Source organism: Scyliorhinus canicula, chromosome 15 (assembly GCF_902713615.1).
Source record: "Scyliorhinus canicula chromosome 15, sScyCan1.1, whole genome shotgun sequence".
Classification (NCBI taxonomy): Eukaryota; Metazoa; Chordata; class Chondrichthyes; order Carcharhiniformes; family Scyliorhinidae; genus Scyliorhinus; species Scyliorhinus canicula.
In genome coordinates, this window is record NC_052160.1 from 7,735,104 (window position 1) to 7,753,949 (window position 18,846).

Below are 18,846 nucleotides of genomic sequence, written 5' to 3' on the forward strand. Positions count from 1 at the left end.
GATGGGCGCCTCTACCACTTCCTCAGGGTTCCATTCGGTGTCACAAATGGGGTCTCGGTCTTCCAACAGGAGATGGACCGAATGGTCGACAAGTACGGATTACGGGCTAACTTCCCGTACCTCGATAATGTCACCATCTGCGGCCACGACCAGCAGGACCATGACACCAACCTCCGAAAATTCCTCCAAACCGCAAAACTCCTTAACCTAACTTACAATAAGGATAAGTGCGTGTTTAGCACCGACCATCTAGCCATCCTTGGCTACGTAGTGCATAACGGAGTGATAGGCCCCGACCCCAAACGCATGCGCCCCCTGATGGAACTCCCTCTCCCCAATACCCTCAAATCTCTCAAATGCTGCCTGGGTTTCTTCGCTTACTACGCCCAATGGGTTCCCAATTACGCCGACAAGGCCCGTCCCCTCATTCAGACCACGATCTTCCCGCCGTCGTCAGAGGCCTGCCAGGCCTTTAGCCGCATCAAAGCAGACATCGCAAAGGCCACAATGCGCGCCATCGACGAGTCCCTCCCCTTCCAGGTCGAGAGCGACGCATCAGAAGTAGCTCTGGCGGCCACCCTGAACCAAGCGGGCAGACCGTGGCCTTCTTCTCCAGAACCCTCCAGGCTTCCGAACTCCGCCACTCCTCAGTGCAAAAGGAAGCCCAGGCCATAGTCGAAGCTGTGCGACATTGGAGGCACTATTTGGCCGGCAGGAGGTTTACCCTCCTCACAGACCAACGGTCAGTGGCCTTCATGTTCGATAATGCACAGAGGGGCAAGATTAAGAACGACAAGATCTTACGGTGGCGGATCGAGTTGTCCATGTACAACTACGATATCTTGTATCGTCCTGGGAAGCTCAATGAGCCTCCTGATGCCCTGTCTCGCGGTACCTGCGCCAGCGCATAGATAGACCGCTTCCGCTCCCTCCACGCGGACCTCTGCCATCCAGGGGTGACCCGTTTCTACCATTTCATAAAGGCCCGCAACCTGCCCTTCTCCATCGAGGACGTCAGGACAGTAACCCGTGACTGCCACATCTGCGCAAAGTGCAAACCGCACTTCTACCGCCCCGAGTGCGCGCATCTGATCAAAGCATCCCGCCCCTTCGAACGTCTCAGCATAGACTTCAAGGGGCCCCTTCCCTCTAGCAACCGCAACATTTACTTCCTGACGGTAATCGATGAATACTCCCGCTTCCCCTTCCCCATTCCCTGCCCCGACATGACCACATCAACCGTCATTAAGGCCCTCCTCTCCATCTTCTCCCTGTTCGGCTACCCCATACATACATAGCGATCGGGGGTCCTCATTTATGAGCGACGAGCTGCGTCAATTCCTGCTCAACAGTGGCATTGCCTCTAGCAGGACGACCAGCTATAACCCTCGGGGTAACGGACAGGTCGAGCGGGGGAATGGTACCATCTGGAAGACCATACTACTGGCCCTCCGGTCCAGAGATCTCCCGATTTCCCGATGGCAAGAGGTTATCCCCGATGCCCTACATTCTATCCGCTCACTCTTCTGTACCACAACAAATCAGACAGCTCATGAACGTCTTCTTGTTTTCCCCAGGAAGTCGTCCTCCGGATCCCCTCTCCCGACGTGGCTGGCCGCCCCCGGACCCATCTTGCTCCAGAAGCATGTGCGGGTGCACAAGTCCGACCCGTTGGTGGAACAAGTCCAGTTACTCCACGCTAACCCGCAGTATGCGTACATGGAGTACCCCGACAGTCGGCAGGACACAGTCTCTCTCCGGGACCTGGTACCCGCCGGCGTGCGCCCCCCCCCCCCCCCATGTTCTTTTTCCCCCAGCGCCCCACTCAGGCCACCCCTCCCCCATCCATGGCGTCTCCACCACCAGCCCGGGTTACGGAGACAGTTCAAGGACCATCGCTCCCGGAGTCCAGGACATCAGCGGAACCACCACCATCGGCTGAACCAACGTCACCAACTCCACTGCGGCGGTCTGCCAGGATGTCACGGGCAACGAAAAGGCTGATCGAGTCCATTTACCTTTCAACACCACCATGGACCTTGTATGGATAGTATGTACTGTTGTTAAATGTCTGGGCCAGTGGGAAGCCAAGGATACATTTTTTTTCCTTCTCTCACTACTACTCATACCACCAGTTCTCCCTCCCCCCCCCCCCCCCCCCCAAGCTCTTGTTGACCCCCCCCCCGGCTTCTTTCTCCACAAGGGGTGAATGTGGTGGTATGATTAGCATGGTTGCCTGCCATTGGTGCAGAACACCGGCTTGCCATTGGCCCTGGTCGATCATGTGCCTCTCGACCAATTGGTTGAGACCAGTAATGTGACGGCTCCCCGATTGGTCGAGAGGCTGAGTTAACCACGCCTCCAGGGTGGGGTATAAATACCCAGTACTCCCGGCGGTCGTCCACATACTGTAATCGACCGCAGGGCTAACATCTAGCTGATTAAAGCCATACTTTTGTATAGCAACTCATCTCGCGTTCAATTGATGGTACATCAGTAGTCAGCCTCAACTTTTCACCCCACAATTGCATGTTTTCCTCATCATCGGGCACAAGTGGTAAAATCATGCATAGGAGTTTAAGTCATGCTACTCCTTGCATCTGATGCTGATGACATTTCAAAATAGCAATCACCCAAGCCAAGCTGGCAGTTCACTTTTATACTCAAGGGACAAGTTGTTCCTGAAAGGATTCTTTGTGGCTTCAAAGGTTGCTTTGTGTGCCAATATTTATGGTATGTGCAAATGTTCAATAATCATTCAAAATCTTCTGTTTGTTAAACAATGTACTTCACACCCTTAAATTCTGAGAATGTCCAACTGCAGCAGAAAATCTCTGGTCAACCCCGATAGATTGGAGTAAATTTACAAATTTTGCATGCATGTTGACTCAACAGTTTTCTGTACGTTATCCATACTTCATTAAGGAGAGCTGCAATCTGTCAAATTGCATATTTTGGATAAGATATCAAATAGAATGTCTCCCTGCTCAGGGAGCGTCAAGTGATACTGTGGCACTATTTAAGGACTAACAAGTTTTTTCAGTGCCCTGGTTATCATTCATCCATCAATCAAAAAGCACCAATAACAGATACATTTCAACTATTGAGAGATCTTGCTAGATTTAAACTGACCAACTGTTTGATTGCGGCAACATCAGCATTGGTTCAATGGCAGAACTCTAGCCTAAATCAAAAGGTTTTGGGTTCAAATCCCACCCCAGAACTTGAGCACATCATTCCAGCTGATACTAGTGCAGCCGGAGGAGCGCAGCATAGTCAGAAATTACTTTTTTTTTAAAGTAAGATGCAAAGCTAACATTCAGTCTTCCCAAAAGGTCATAATTGAGTTGCCCTGGCACAATGAAATGCAAGTGGTTTCTTTCATACATAAGAATAGTGACTGTACTTCAAATGTTATCTGCTGAAATCGCTAGGCAGCTTGAGGATGAGATGATTCACTAAGTTCTTTGAGAAAGCGGTATGCCAACTTTTCTCAGATACTCACCGTCTCTGGGCTCGTAATTTGCTGGATGAGGGAAATTCGGTCTTGAACTGCCTTACTGACACTCACAGTTTGTGGATTTGTTCTAACTGGAGTGCACTGTGTTGGATGACCTTAGTTAAGCAAGATTAAAAATTAGAAAATACATATTGGTGAAATTGCAGCAGAAAGATGCTAGTTTTTGAAGTGGCTGAAGAGGGGCAAATTTAACTATTTCTGACTGAATCAAAGACATAGGCATGTGCAAAGGTGGTTGGGCTACACAAATGCATAATTTGAGACTGGTTTGCAGGATCAGTACAAAATGGTAAATCTATTCATGATTATTTCATCCTAGAATAAAATTGTAAATAATTAAATGTTAAAAATCTTCCAGCTACAGGCGGCATTTGTGTTGGATAATGAAGAAATCCTTGGTGGCCTACCATAGGATCTGCAAGAATCAACCTGCAGTCCTTTACATTGCCACAAGTTGTACACAAACCGAGAGCTGCCAATGCAGCATCTCTGAAATTATTTTGAGAATAAAAAAATTAAAAATATAATGCATAATAAACACAGTTCAAGTCTTTTGCAACTTTTTGAGTTTCAAGTTAGCTGCATTTCTAACCTGGTGTAGGTGGGCTGGACTGTCCCTTTTGAATGGAGTCAAATGGCATCTTAATTCCATCTGATGGGAACCTGGAGTTAAGCACACAAATCAGATAAAATCTCGGTGTAGTTAACACAAAGTTAGATGTAATGGTGCCAAACAAGATGCAATCAGTTCCATTTTGCATTGATACATTCAATGGGAATCTAGATACGCACAAGGGGAATAAACAAATAATGGGGCACATGAATGGTTGAGATGAAGTGGGGAGTGAGGAGGTTCATCTTTGATTTTTTGATTTGATTTATTGTCACATGTACCAAAGTACAGTGAAAAGTATTTTCCTGCGGCTGAGGAACGTACACAGTACATACATAGTAGACACAAGAATAATCAATAGGGAACATTGACAAATGGTACATCGACAAAACAGTGATTGGTTACAGTGTGGAACAAGGGATCAAACAAAGCAAATACATGAGCAAGAGTAGCATAGGGCATCGTGAATAGTGTTCTTACAGGGAACAGGGGGGCTGGAGCATAGACACTGATAGGGATCCGTAGCCCAAATCAAATGTGGGCAAATCCAACTCAAGTGGGCTGGATTTGAGTTTGGGACTGTTAAAATTTAAAAACCCCACCTGCCCAATCTCTTGGTCACCCACATAATAACTCCTCTTTTAGCACAGCATCCATTTTTGTCAAAGTACACATTTGACAGATAGCTTGGAACACTTCTCTACATTGATGAAAAGCTGGTGTTTCCACGTGGGGTGCAATGTCAGTTTGCAAAATTTCAGGGCCATATTCTAAACTGACATATCTGTGCAGTGCCAAGCAAGTGCGCCAATGCCAGGGACACTTTCTTTTGGATGGAATATCAAACAAAAACTGCTCCACCCCTACCCTCCACCTCCTCAGGTGGCCATGAAAGACTGCAACACACTATTCAAAGAAGCAGGCGGAATCCTATGCTTCTCTCAATATCGCTTCCTCAGCCAACAGAACGTGGCCAAAAACAAATTGGTGTGTACTTGTACTTCAAAGATATTCAATTGCATATATAGCACTTTAGAATGCCCCAAGGGTTGGATAATGAGCTAAACTAATTTACATTTCTTTAAACACCACATCACTGCTAACCATTGAAGTTTTTCTCTTGAAGCAGAGCGCAGCTGACCTGATATAATCATAAATATCATGCCAATTTTCTCCTTTGGGCTCCAGGAAAGCCATTTCTCGCGGCATTGGGGAGACATCATGCAGCACTAGTCCTGCCCGCTTGGCCTTAAAGGCAGTCACACCTAAAAAATGCAGAAAAAGAATAATTTATAGAGATGCACATTGACATGGTTCAGCACACAAGACATGTAGCCAGGCCTGCTTTCACCACATCATCAACCATATCAGGAGATCTCTTAATTTTCAACCTTCTCTTATCTCTCCATTAAATATTGTTTAATGTCATAATTAAGTTGTGAGAAAAGGAGGAACTATGGCTATTCAACACAGAGTGTGAGGTGTAATCCTTAATGGGCTGAGAAAAAGAATAAGCTGGAACATTACATTATATGGCAAGAACAGGATAACTAGTAAAAGCTCAATTTAGAATGGATAACAGGAAATTCTTCTTTGCACACAGGGACAACATACATCGAAAGAAATGTAGTGAATTATTCAAGAAAAAACAGAAATCTAAACAGGAAGGTGTTGAATAGCTGGTTTTGGATGGGGGAGGAGTCAAATTGCTTCCCGTGTCGGTAATTATCATAATCTTATGTTCATCAATGTATTTATTTTTCCTCATTTATCCTCATTTTCTTGGATACAACACACAAACCTGGCCAAATACCAACCATTTCCACACATAAATTATGTAGTTAGGCCTATGCATTCTATGAATGTCAGATCACACCGAGATCATTGTCCACCTCACTTAGTCCCCGAAAGCAACGTGATCACTTACTTGGCTCAAATATCAGGTCACTGGTGAAGATATTCTTAACAAACATATTGGAGCAGAGCTTAATGCTCTTCAGATGGCTGTAGTGTCGGTTCAGATAAAATGACAGAAGATACTGCAGATCCATCATCAGACATGTCCATTTCACACCAGGAGGGGCAAGACCTACCAGGTCTGCATTCAGAAGTAAAGGAAAATATTACATACATTAGCCCCAGAAATTCAGTGAATGCACCTATTTGAAAAAACTTGAATCTAGTAGTTGTGGTAAACACTATTTCTGCTTTAATTAACCACTTTAGAAGCATCAAAAGAACTGGATAAATAAGGATACAAAGTATTCAGATAAAGAGGTCAAAAACTATACTTTCATAAACAAAACCGGAATTTAGCTCACAATCTCACCATCTTCTGAAAGATAATGCACTGGACTTATTGCAGGTGAATATAAGCACAGAACCAAATAAATCATATAAATTGTGTCTGTTCAAACCAAATGCAACTTTTGAAGTGTTTTAGGATGTGCCGACGCTAAAAAAAGTTGTCATCTTTATTTGTTTCAAAGCGTGAACAACTTCTTAGGCAAAAGATTGGTCAACGATTGAATTGCTAGTCTACTTCAGAAGAAGAATAAGAATAATCGCTTATTGTCACAAGTAGGCTTCAATGAAGTTACTGAGAAAAGCCCCTAGTCGCCACATTCCAGCGCCTGTTTGGGGAGGCTGGAACGGGAATTGAACCCGCGCTGCTGGTCTTGTTCTGCATTACAAGCCAGCTGTCTTAGCCCACTGTGCTAAACCAGCCCCTACTTCAGAGAATATTACGAGTTGTGTGTGCGCAAGATTGGTCAGAAGTTGCAGTCCTTTTCCCTGTAAGAGTTGTGTTTATACACAACAATTCAGACGTCCTGTCTGGTCATTTTCTTGATGCTACTCCACGTGGTCTTTCAAAATTTGGCATGGGCATGTGCAAACTCCCAATCTTTGTGAAGCTAGTACCAATATCAGTGCATTGTGATGCTAAATGCATTATGACACTAATTGCATTAAAAGTAATGTGGAAAAATTAATGTGCATCACTGAAGACCTCCAGCCACCAGCTCATCAGCGACCCAAAATTTCCGTGAATATTGAGATCACGGAGAATATTAAATTCAGTATGAATCTGGGCCCGAATCCTGTAAAGAGGGGTAATGACCTCATGTTTCTCCCGAGACCCGCTATACATTCGCTCTGTGGTTCAGGAATGTCAAATGGAGGCTGTGAAATTAACATGAATGTTTAATTTTATTTGAATTATGGGAAAGACACAAATGAATTTAACTTGTAAGCATCAGGAGGGGGCACTGCGGCCTGTCCTTTCAGCAGGTTTCCAAATAAAAGGTGGAATTAAAGGAGCCGGACATGAGCCAAGCCAAACAAATCAGAGCAGCGCCAATTAATTTGGTTTGCCTGCATCATGTAGTGAAGCAAACATGAAAAGCTGCAAACAAAAAACACAGAACAAGAAAATAGAACAAATATAACTGGAATACAACACCTTATTTAATCAAGTCAAATGCAGCAACGTTGAGAACGTCAATAAACTCAGCAATAGTGTAATTGGGCAATGGTTCACCCCATTTCACACCTCAACTTCCCGACCTTGGTTGTGCGACCAATACGGTGAAGTTTAGTGCTTTCCCACAGGGACAAATAAAAAGAGAATACAGTAGTCCCCCTTTATAACGCGGGTGTTGGGGTCCAAGACAGCCACCCGCGTTACATCCGAGCCGCGGATATCCACGATGGGCGTTTTAAATAAATTTAAAACCCCCATCGTGGATCTAATTAAAACAAGCACTGCTGCATTTTTAACAACTTAAAAGTTGGATTGGAGGGAGAGAGCAGCCGGCAGTGTCAATTTCAGCGGCCGGCTGATTGTTTCAGTGAGAGAGCAGCTTCCCTCTCCGGATCAAAGTGAGCCGGCCGCTGAAATTGACACTGCCGGCTGCTCTCTCCCTCCAATCAGAAACATTAAAACTTAAAAGTTGGATTGGAGGGAGAGAGCAGCCGGCAGTGTCAACTTCAGCGGCCGGCTGATTGTTTCAGTGAGCGAGCAGCTTCCCTCTCCGGATCAAAGTGAGCCGGCCGCTGAAATTGACACTGCCGGCTGCTCTCTCCCTCCAATCAGAAACATTAAAACTTAAAAGTTGGATTGGAGGGAGAGAGCAGCGGGCAGTGTCAATTTCAGCGGCCGGCTGATTGTTTCAGTGAGCGAGCAGCTTCCCTCTCCGGATCAAAGTGAGCCAGCCGCTGAAATTGACACTGCCGGCTGCTCTCTCCCTCCAATCCAACTTTTAAGTTTTAATGTTTCTGATTGGAGGGAGAGAGCAGCCGGCAGTGTCAATTTCAGCGGCCGGCTCACTTTGATCCGGAGAGGGAAGCTGACAGTTGGGGTCCATAAGCCCCCCCGCCGTATATCGCGAACCGCGGTATTGCGGAGCGCGGTATAACGGGGGACTACTGTACACACAAACAGTGGGTGAATCTCGATGCTCAGATCAAAGAAATCAGCACAAGTCCTCATGGGCACTTAGTTTTGTTTAATTGGAAGTAGCATTGTGAAGGAAGATCTTAGATTCTGAACATTTCTGTCCAGAAGCTGTGGAGACACAGCCATGGGATCATAGACACCAGATTGTTCTTTTACTATACCTGGATATAAAACGTCAATAAAATGTGCAAATTAACCATAAATAAACTGGTGCTTTTTCGAAAGATGAGCAACTGAGATGCTGAGATAATAAAGGAAAGAACGGTAAACATATTGAGAACTCTACCCAAAGTACCTTGTTTTGCAGTCTTTGCAGTGGTATTATACACAGAGCCTTCAACTGCACCACAAACAAAGGGAAACTGGAGCCACGTGGCTGTAGATTTGAACTCTTTGAAGAGGTTGGAGAATGAAATCCGAACGACTTGACTCCCCTGGAGAAAGATGGATTTAACAATTCACAGATATACTGCAATGAATGATTCCCGTAACAACGTTGCATAGTCCAATCCCCAGACAGACGTTTCACTTAGAATTAGTGACCAAGATTAAACCAAGAAGGTAAATGATTCAATATACAACAGAGCTACCAGGTTCACTTTAGTGTTTCAGTCTTTTATCAGCAACTTCCCATCTGTGCTTATGAACACAGATCAAATCGTGCTTTGTGCTCATACATCTTCATGCAGGCATGGCAGCAGTGCCCTGCCTTAGCTGAGAAGTGGCACACAAGAACAGAAAGGCAAGGTGATAAGTAGGAAATAGCATAAATATACATGAAAAAGTATCTTCACATGTTTGCCATTTTGCTCTTTCAAATGCATCATCTATAATCTAAAGGAAGTAACTCTGAAAAGTACTTAGGATAGATTTTTTTTATTAACCAGGAAACTGTAACCTCAATTTTTGTCAAATTATCTTGATATCTACTGGATTTCCATCATTCATCAACCATTAGACCATAAAGGTATGAGCAGAAGTTGGCTGGTCTGATGTGAAAAACCGCGACTCCACTTCCCGTCTTATCCCCATAACCCTTGATTCTCTGATTGATTCAAATCTGTCTATCGGAGCCTTGAACATACTTAATGACCCAACCTCTACAGCCCTCCGCGATAAAGAATTCCACATATTCACTACCCTCAGCGCAGAAATTCCTCTTTGTCTGAGATGGGCAACCCCTTACTCTTGAGATGATGTCGCCTGGTCCCAGACTCTCCCACAAGAGGAAACAAGCTCTCAGCATCTACCCTGTCAAGCCCCCCCCCCCCGAATCCTACATGGCTCAATAAAGTTGTCTCTCACTCTTCTAAACTACAATGTGTACAGGCCCAACCTACTCAACCTCGCCTCATTAAAAAAATCCCTCCATACCCGGGATCAGCCTAGTGAACCTTCTCTGGATTACCTCCAATGCCGGTAAGGAGACCAAAACAGCTTACAGTATTCCAGGTGTGGTCTAACTAGTGCCTTGTATAGTTTTAGCAGGACTCCCCTATTTTTATATCCTACCGTTGTCACTTGACAACAGCTCCTCCACAAACTACCTTCAAGATACAGTGACCGCAATGCACTGATGCAAATTTTCCCCGCAACAGCCAATCAGCAGCTCCGCTCGACTGCTCTCTGCTGGATGCTTGCCTTCACTTGAACACAGAGGGTGTCTTGCTCAGGTACATGTTCTGGATACAGTGACCGCAATTCACTGATGCAAATTTTCCCCACAACAGCCAATCAGCAGCTCCGCTCTACTGCCCTCTGTTGGATCAAATAACTCATAGGAGATCATCAAACATATTTACGCCTTACTGATTTGATTGGAGTATTTGTTTTATTCATTTACAAGATGTGGGCATCGCTATCTGGACCAGCAATTATTGCCCAACCCTAGTTGCTCTTGGGGCAGTGTTGGTGAGCTGCCTCCTTGAACTGCTGCAGTCCCTGAGGTGTAGGTAAACCCACAGTGCTGTTAGGCAGGAGTTCCAGGATTTTAACCCAGTGACAGTGAAGAAATGGTGACATATTTCCAAGTTAGGATGGTGAATGACTTGGAAGGAAACTTCCAAGTGGTGGCTGCTCTTGTCCTTCTAGATGGTAGTGGTTGTGGGTTTGGAAGGTGCTGCTTAAGGAACCTCGCGAGTTCCTCCAGTGCATCTTGTAGACCAGGCATTGTCAAACTCGGGGCGGGTGTCGGGAGGGTCAGGGAGCCGTCCGTTGCGGCGCTCCCAATTGCGCAAACGTGCGCGCAACAGCCGGCTGTTACTAACGCCGGCTGCAAGCGGCCTTCAAAACGGCCACGAACATGTAAAAAAAATGCAGCCGCACTGTGCATGCGTGCCAGATCATCCGTGCGCATGCGCAAAACTATGCGCACGCGCACCGATGATCGGGCACACATGCGCAGCGCAGCCGCTTTTAAAAAAATTAACGATCGCAGCTTTTTGTTTTACAAGTTTGGGGGAGGGGGGGTTTATTCATTTTATTCATTTCTTTTGTTCATTTAATTTTAATTTTTTCATTTCTTTTATTCATTTTATTTTTATTATTTGTTTTTACAAGTTCGGGGGGTTTTATTTGACAAAATTTTACAGGAAAAAGATACAGAACTTTGTACAGCTGGAGACACCATACTTTTCGACACCGGAAGGTTTCACCTTCATCCAACAGGTTCCATTGGAGGAGTGTGTATGAGGGCCAAAGGGACTCAAAACCATTTCCTCCATTTTTGTCAGCAGCAAACAAGGTGAGAGAAAATGGTGGGTCGTGCAGGTCGGCCGGCATGGGTTCTGAAGGTCGGCCGGGTTGGGTCCCGAAGGCTGGCCTGTTGGTAAAAATAGGTCCCCGGAAAAAAAGTTTGAAGAACACTGTTGTAGACAGTACACACTGCTGCTACTGTTGGTCAGTGGTAGAGGGAGGGAATGTTAGTGGGAGGAGGGGCAATCAAGCAGGCTGCTTTGTCCTGGATGGTGTCGAGCTCCTCGAGTGTTGTTGGAGCTGCACTCATCCAGGCAAGTGGAGAGTATTCCATTACACTCCTGACGTGTTTTGTAGTTGGGAGTCAGGATTCCTAGCCTTTGGCCTGCTCTAGTAGCCACAGTATTTATATGGCAAGTCCAGTTCAGTTTTTGGTCAATGGTTACTCCCAGAATGTTGATAGTAGGGGATTCTGCAATGGTAATGCCACTGAATGTCATGGGGCAATGCATAGATTCTCTATTGTTGGAGATAGTCACTGCCTGGCACTTGTGTGGTACAAATGTAACTGGACACTTGTCAGCCCAAGCCTAGATATTGTCCAGGTCTTGCTGCATTTGGAGATGGACTGGCTCAGTATCTAAGTCGTCACAAATGGTATTGAGTTCTGTGCAGTCATCAGCAAACATCCCCACTTCGGACCTTATGATGGAACGAAGATCATTGGTGAAGCAGCTGAAGACCAGCCTCCCGAACAGAATGTGGCGACTAGGGGCTTTTCACAGTAACTTCATTTGAAGCCGACTTGTGACAATAAGCGATTTTCATTTCATTTCATTGGGCCTAGAACACAACATTGAGGAATACCTGCAGTGATGTCTTGGAACTGAGGTAGATTGACCTTCAACCACCACAACCATCTTCCAGATCCCCCCGATTCCCATTGACTCCAGGCTTTCTAGGGCTCCTTGATGGCATACTTGGATCAAATGCAGCCTTGATGTCAAGGGCAATTGCTCCCACCTCACCACTGGAGCTCTTTTGTCCATGCTTGAACCTGGCGCAACCCAAACTGAGCATCCATGAGCAGGTTATTGCTGAGTAAGTGCTGCTTGATAGCGCTGCTCATGACCCCTTAAATCACTTGATTGAGAGTAGGCCGCTGGGGTGGTAATTGGTCGAGTTGGATTTGTCCGGTTTCTTGTGAACAGGACACACCTGGGAAATTTTCCACATTGCAGGGTAGATAGCAGTGTTGTAGTTGTTGTACTGGAACAGCTTGGCTATGAATGCGCATGTTCTGGAATATAAGTCTTCAGTACTATTGCTGTAATTTTGTCAGGACCCATAGCCTTTGCAGTATCCAGTGCCTTCAGCTGTTTCTTGATATCACGTGGAGTGAATCTGACATTTGTGATGTTAGTGACCTCTGTAGGCGGAGATGGATTATCCACTCGACATTTCTCACTGAAAGGTGGCACAGTGGCTAGCACTGCTGCCTCACAGCTCCAGGATCCCGGGTTCAATTCCGGCCTCGGGCGACTGTCTGTGTGGTTTGCACTTTCTCCCCGTGTCTGCTTGGATTTCCACCGGGTGCTCCAGTTTCCTCCCACAGTCCACAGGTTATGTGGATTGACCATGCCAAATTGTCCCTTCGTGTCCAAAAGGTTAGGTCGAATTACGAGGATAGGGTGGAGGTGTAGGCTTAGGTTGAGTGCTCTTTCCAAGGGCTGGTGCAGACTCGATGGGCCGAATGACCTCCTTCTGCACTGCAAATTCTATGAAGATTATTGCGAATGCCTCAGCCTTATCTTTTGCACTGATGTGCTCGGCTCCTCTATCATTGAGGAGATATTTGCGGAGCCTCCTTCTCCAGTGAGTTGTTTAATTGTCCACCACCATTTATGGCTGGATGTGACAGGACTACAGAGCTTAGATCTGATGTTTTTGTTGTGGAATTGCTTAGCTCTCATTTCTTGCTGCTTATGCTGTTTGGCACACAAGTAGTCATGTGTTGTAGCTTCACCTGGTTTACACCTCATTTTTAAGCATGCTTGGTGTTTTTCCCGGCATGCCCTCCTGCACTCTTCATTGAACCAGGATCGATCCCTGGCTTGGTGATAATGATAGAGTGGGGGATATGCCAGGCCATGAGGTTGCAGATTGTGGTTGAATAAAATTCTTCCGCTGCTGATGATGGCCCACAGCGCCTCATGGATGCCCAGTCTTGAGTTGCTAGATCTGTTCGAAGTCTATCCCATTTAGCACTGTAGTGGTGCCACACACCAAGAAGGGTATCCTAATGTGAAGACGGGACTTTGTCTCCACAAGGACTGTGCGGTGGTCAGTCCTACCGATACTGTAATGGACAGATGCATCTGCGTCAGGCAGGTTGGTGATGATGAAGTCAAGCATGTTACCCCTCTTACTTGTTCCCTCACTACCTGTGGCAATCTCAGTCTAGCAGCTATGTCCATTAAAACCCGGCCAGCTCCATCTATAGAACATAGAACAGTACAGCACAGAACAGGCCCTTCGGCCCTCGATGTTGTGCCGAACAATGATCACCCTACTTAAACCCACGTAACCCGTATACCCATAACCCAACAATCCCCCCATTAACCTTACACTACGGGCAATTTAGCATGGCCAATCCACCTATCTATGTGGTACTACCGAGCGACACGTGATGATGGACATTGAAGTCCCCCACTCAGAGTACAAGTCTGCAACTTTGCCACCCTCAGTGCTTCCTCCAAGTGGTGTACAACATGGAGGAATACTGATTCATCTGCTGAGGGGTGACAGTCCGTGGTAATCAGCAGGAGCTTTCCTTGCCCACGTGTGACCTGGTGCCATGAAACCTCAGAGGGTCCAGAGTTGATGTTGAGGACTCCTAAGGCAACTCTCTCTCGGCTGTATACCACTGTGCCACCACATCTGCTGTGTCTGTCCTACCGGTGGGTTAGAACATACCCAGGCATGGCGATGGTGGTGTCTGGAAATTGTCTGTTAGCTGTGATCCAGTGAGGATGATTACGCCAGGCTGTTGCTTGATTAGTTTGAGAGACAGCTCTCCCAATTTTGGTACAAGCCCCCAGACGTTAGTAAGGAGGACTTTGCAGGGTTGACAGGGCTGGGTTTGCCGTTGTCGCTTCTGGTGCCTGGGTCGATGCAGAGTGGTCCATCTGGTTTCATTACTTTTTGTTTCCTTTGTAGCGGGAGTTGAAAGGAATTTGGGGTCTGCTATTAATTCTATACAAGTCTAAAGCTTCCTTTGTTTCAATCAACACTGACCATTAATAAACAAATGGTTCTCCATCATGTCCAGATGCCCATTTTGCTTCATTATAACCAGAAACAACCATACCTGCTGGTGAATTACAATGGTGCAGTTTAATTGGTTGAATGATGTTAATGAACATTGCAGCTTCACCTATGAACATTAATTCAGACTTTTCAGTAACTGCGTTAGATCATTCTACTGCTAAAGGAGCAATCATGCCAACAAATGTGTACTAATTATCACATACCTCAATGACTGTATCAAAGTGAACCACAAAGTATTTGGATACAATTGGTTTGAAGAGCAGGTAAAGGTAGCGACCAACTAGTCCAAGGGATTGGGTGCTAGTTTTTGGTAACTGAATGTAGTTACCAGGAGGGATGGGGCCTCGGATGCGATACACCGTGCACTTCAAGGTTTTATCCTAACAAAGAATCCAGAAATAACATCCATCAATTAATTCTGAAAGTTCAATATTAATTCGTTTAATTATCTACAATTATGGTTGTAATCATCTCTCTACTACCCCACACAGAATTTATCAAATGTTCCTCCATATCCCTGTGGTCAAAAATTCGATATGTACTTGCTATTAAACGTAAGGAATAAGCACCCTTTATGAGAAAATGTCCCCTCCTCACCCCCGTTTATCTTCATTGAACAAAGAACAAAGAAACGTACAGCACAGGAACAGGACCTTCGGCCCTCCAAGCCTGCGCCGACCATGCTGCCCGTCTAAACTAAAATCTTCTACACTTCCAGGGTCCGTATCCCTCTATCCTATTCATGGATTTGTCAAGATGCCCCTTAAACGTTACTATCGTCCCTGCTTCCACCAACTCCTCTGGCAGCGGTTCCAGACACCCACTAACCTCTGTAAAAAAAAACTTGCCTCGTACATCTCCTCTAAACCTTGCGCCTCGCACCTTAAACCTATGTCCCCTAGTAATTGACCCCTCTACCCTGGGAAAAAGTCTCTGACTATCCACTCTGTCTATGCCCCTCATAATTTTGTAGACCTCTATCAGGTCGCCCCTTAACCTCCTTCGTTCCAGTGAGAACAAACCAAGTTTATTCAACCTCTCCTCATAGCTAATGCCCTCCATACCAGGCAACATCCTGGTAAATCTCTTCTGCACCCTCTCTAAAGCTTCCACATTCTTCTGGTAGTGTGGCGGCCAGAGTTGAACATTATACTCCAAGTGTGGCCTAAATAAGGTTCTATACAGCTCCAACATGACTTGCCAATGTTTATACTCAATGCCCCGGCCAATGAAGGCAAGCATGCCGTATGCCTTCTTTTTTAAAAAAAGTTTTATTCTCCTCCTTTTTCACATTTTCTCCCAAATTTACACCCACCAACAATAAACAATAATCAGTAACAAATATGTCAATCCCCATATCGATAACAACAAACCCATCCTTCCACCAAACCCCAAACATTAGCCCGCATGTTCACATAAACAAAAAGGAATCAGGAATCACCCATAGTCACCATTAACACACACAGTACCCATCCCCACACCCCCCAACTAATGTTCGATGTTATCCAGTTCTTGAAAGTGCATAATGAATAATGCCCATGAATTGTAGAACCTCTCCATCCTTCCCCTCAGTTCAAACTTAACCTTCTCAAGAGTCAAGAATTCCAACAGGTCCCCCCCATCACGCCAGGGCACAGGGTGGAGAGGTTGCTCAATACGGATGTACTGATGGTGTAGCCTTCGCCATCAACGAGGCGAAGGCTACAACATCTGCATCCGCACCCGTTTCCAACCCTGGCTGGTCCGACACCCCGAATACGGCCTCCTCTCCCAACTCTTCCTCCCACTTTGCTTTGATCCCTTCCAGTGGTGCCTTCTCCTCTTCCAAAATAGTTCCGTAAACGGGCGACACTACTCCCTTCTCCAGTCCCCCTGTCGTCAGCACCTTCTCCAGCAATGTGGAGGCCGGCTCCACCGGGAAGCTCTGTACCTCCTTTCTGGTAAAATCTCGAACCTGCATTTATCTAAACATTTCCCCCTGCTCCAGCCCATATTTTGCTTCCAGCTCCTTCAATCCTGCAAACCAACCCCTAAGAAACAAATCTTTTAGTGTCTTAATCCCCATCTCCTCCCATTTCCGAAAATTTCCATCCCACTTCCCTGGCTCAAATCTTTGGTTGCCCCGAATCAGCATTTCCCTTGACCCTGCCCCCAACCCGAAGTGTTGGCTAAACTGCCTCCAAATTCTCAATGAAGCTATTATTACCAGACTCCCTGAGTATTTGCCCGGGGCCATCGGGAGCGGCGCTGTTGCCAGTGCTTTCAGTCCCGACCTCCTGCACAAACTCTCCTCCATTCTGACCCACTGGGAATCAACCCCTCTGACCCAGCTCCACATTTGCTGCCCAGTAGTAATACATCAGGTTCGGAAGACCCAAACCCCCTGTCTTCCTTCCCCTCTGTAGCAGCGCCTTTCTAACTCTGGCCACCTTCCCTCCCCATATGAACAAAGTAATCATTCCCTCAATCTCTCTGGAAAAAGCCTTTGGCAGGAAAATCGGCATGCATTGGAAAATAAATAGAAATCGCGGCAACACGTTAATTTTAACCGTCTGCACCCGAACCGCCAGTGACAGAGGGAGACCATCCCACCTTGCCAGATCAGCTTTCACTCTCCCCACCAAACTAGAAATGTTGTACCTGCGGTGCCGCCCCTACTCCCGGGCAACCTGCGCCCTCAGGTACCTAAAGTGAGTCTCTGCCCTACGGAATGGCAGCCCCCCCCCCCCCCCCCCCAAAACCCGCCCCCCACCCCTGCCCCCCACCCCTGGTCGAGACACCACAAAATACTCACTCTTGTCTAGATTTAGTTTGTACCCTGAGAAAGACCCAAACACCCGAAGCAGCTCCAATATTCCCCCTATTGACACACTCTGTTCCGACACGTATAACAGCATTTCAACGGTACATAACGACACCCTATGTGCTATCTCCCCCTCTCCCCCCCTCCCAGCACTATTCCTTTCCAAAGCCCGGAACGTCTTAATGCGATGGCCAACGGCTCAATCACAAGTGCGGACAGCAGGGGGAACATAGGACATCCCTGCCTAGTCCCACAGTGGAGAGAAAAGTATCTTGAGCTGATGTTGTTTGTGCGGACACTCGCCCTCGGCTCCTTATATAGTAGCTTTACCCAGTTCACAAATCTTGGTCCAATCCCAAACCGCTCCACAACTGCCATCAAGTACCCCCATTCTACCCAGTCAAACGCCTTCTCAGCGTTCAATGCCACAACCACCTCTATTTCCTTCCCCTCCGCTGGTGCCAGAACCACGTTCAATACCCTTCTAACGTTTGAAAAGAGCTGCCGTTGCCTTCTTGACTACCTTCTCCACCCGTGTTGTCCCTTTCAGTGACCTGTGGACCTGTACACCTAGATCTCTCTGACTGGAGGGACTTCCGGATGCGGCTATGCGGAGCTAAGCCGCACGTTCGGCAGCTCCCGCTTTAAAAGGACTTGTGGGCTCTTTTAAGGGCCCCAAACTACACTGATTCGACGATTCCCGATGGATAAAGGGGTCTGAAGCAAAACCCCCCGGGATTTATGGTTCGGACTCGAAGTGGGGCGAGGAGAAAAACGGCAGCAGCTCCCCTGGAAAAGCGGGGGAAGGTGGACAAAATGGCGGCCGGTGGAGCCCCTGAGGAGTGGAGGCAGTTGGCTGAGGAGTAGCAGGCGGCCCTTCTGCGCTGAAAGGGGAGTTGTTGGAATCCCTGAAGGTGACGACGAGTAAGCTGCTGGAGACCCAGACAACCCAGGGTGCAGCGATACTCGAGTTGCAGCAGCAGGCCTCTGAGCGCGAGGAAGAGGTTTCCGCCCTCGTGGGGAAGGTGGAGATACACGAGGCACTTCATAAAAAGTGGCAAGATCGGTTCGAGGAGATGTAGCTTCGGTCACGGAGGAAGAACCTGCGGATCCTGGGCCTCGAGGAGGGGCTGGAGGGGTCGGACCTGCCGGCCTATGTGGCCGTGATGTTGAACTCGCTGGTGGGGGCAGGATCCTTCCATCTGCCCCTGGAGCTGGAGGGGGCCCATAGAGTGCTGGCCAGGCGGCCTAAGGCGAATGAACCCCCGCGGGCGATGCTGGTGCGGTTCCATCAGTTCAGTGACCGGGAGTGTGTTCTCCGATGGGCCAAGAAGGTGAGGAGCAGTAAGTGGGAGAATTCGGTAGTGCGTATCTACCAGGACTGGAGTGCGGAGGTGGCCAAGCGGAGAGCCGGGTTTAACCGGACG

The 18,846-nt window shown here is 47.0% G+C and overlaps 1 protein-coding gene across 1 annotated transcript in view; it reads right to left on the minus strand.

Moving 5' to 3' along the window:
• Positions 1-18,846, minus strand: part of wdr90 (WD repeat domain 90) — a 100,888-nt gene that overhangs the window by 67,798 nt on the left and 14,244 nt on the right. Inside the window, exons 4-9 of the mRNA XM_038820874.1 lie at positions 14,820-14,996; positions 8,888-9,026; positions 6,061-6,231; positions 5,275-5,398; positions 4,113-4,183; positions 3,506-3,615 (exon numbers count right to left, since the gene is read on the minus strand). Of these exons, the coding sequence (XP_038676802.1) occupies positions 3,506-3,615; positions 4,113-4,183; positions 5,275-5,398; positions 6,061-6,231; positions 8,888-9,026; positions 14,820-14,996 (792 nt within the window). The remainder of the gene's footprint in view (positions 1-3,505; positions 3,616-4,112; positions 4,184-5,274; positions 5,399-6,060; positions 6,232-8,887; positions 9,027-14,819; positions 14,997-18,846) is intronic.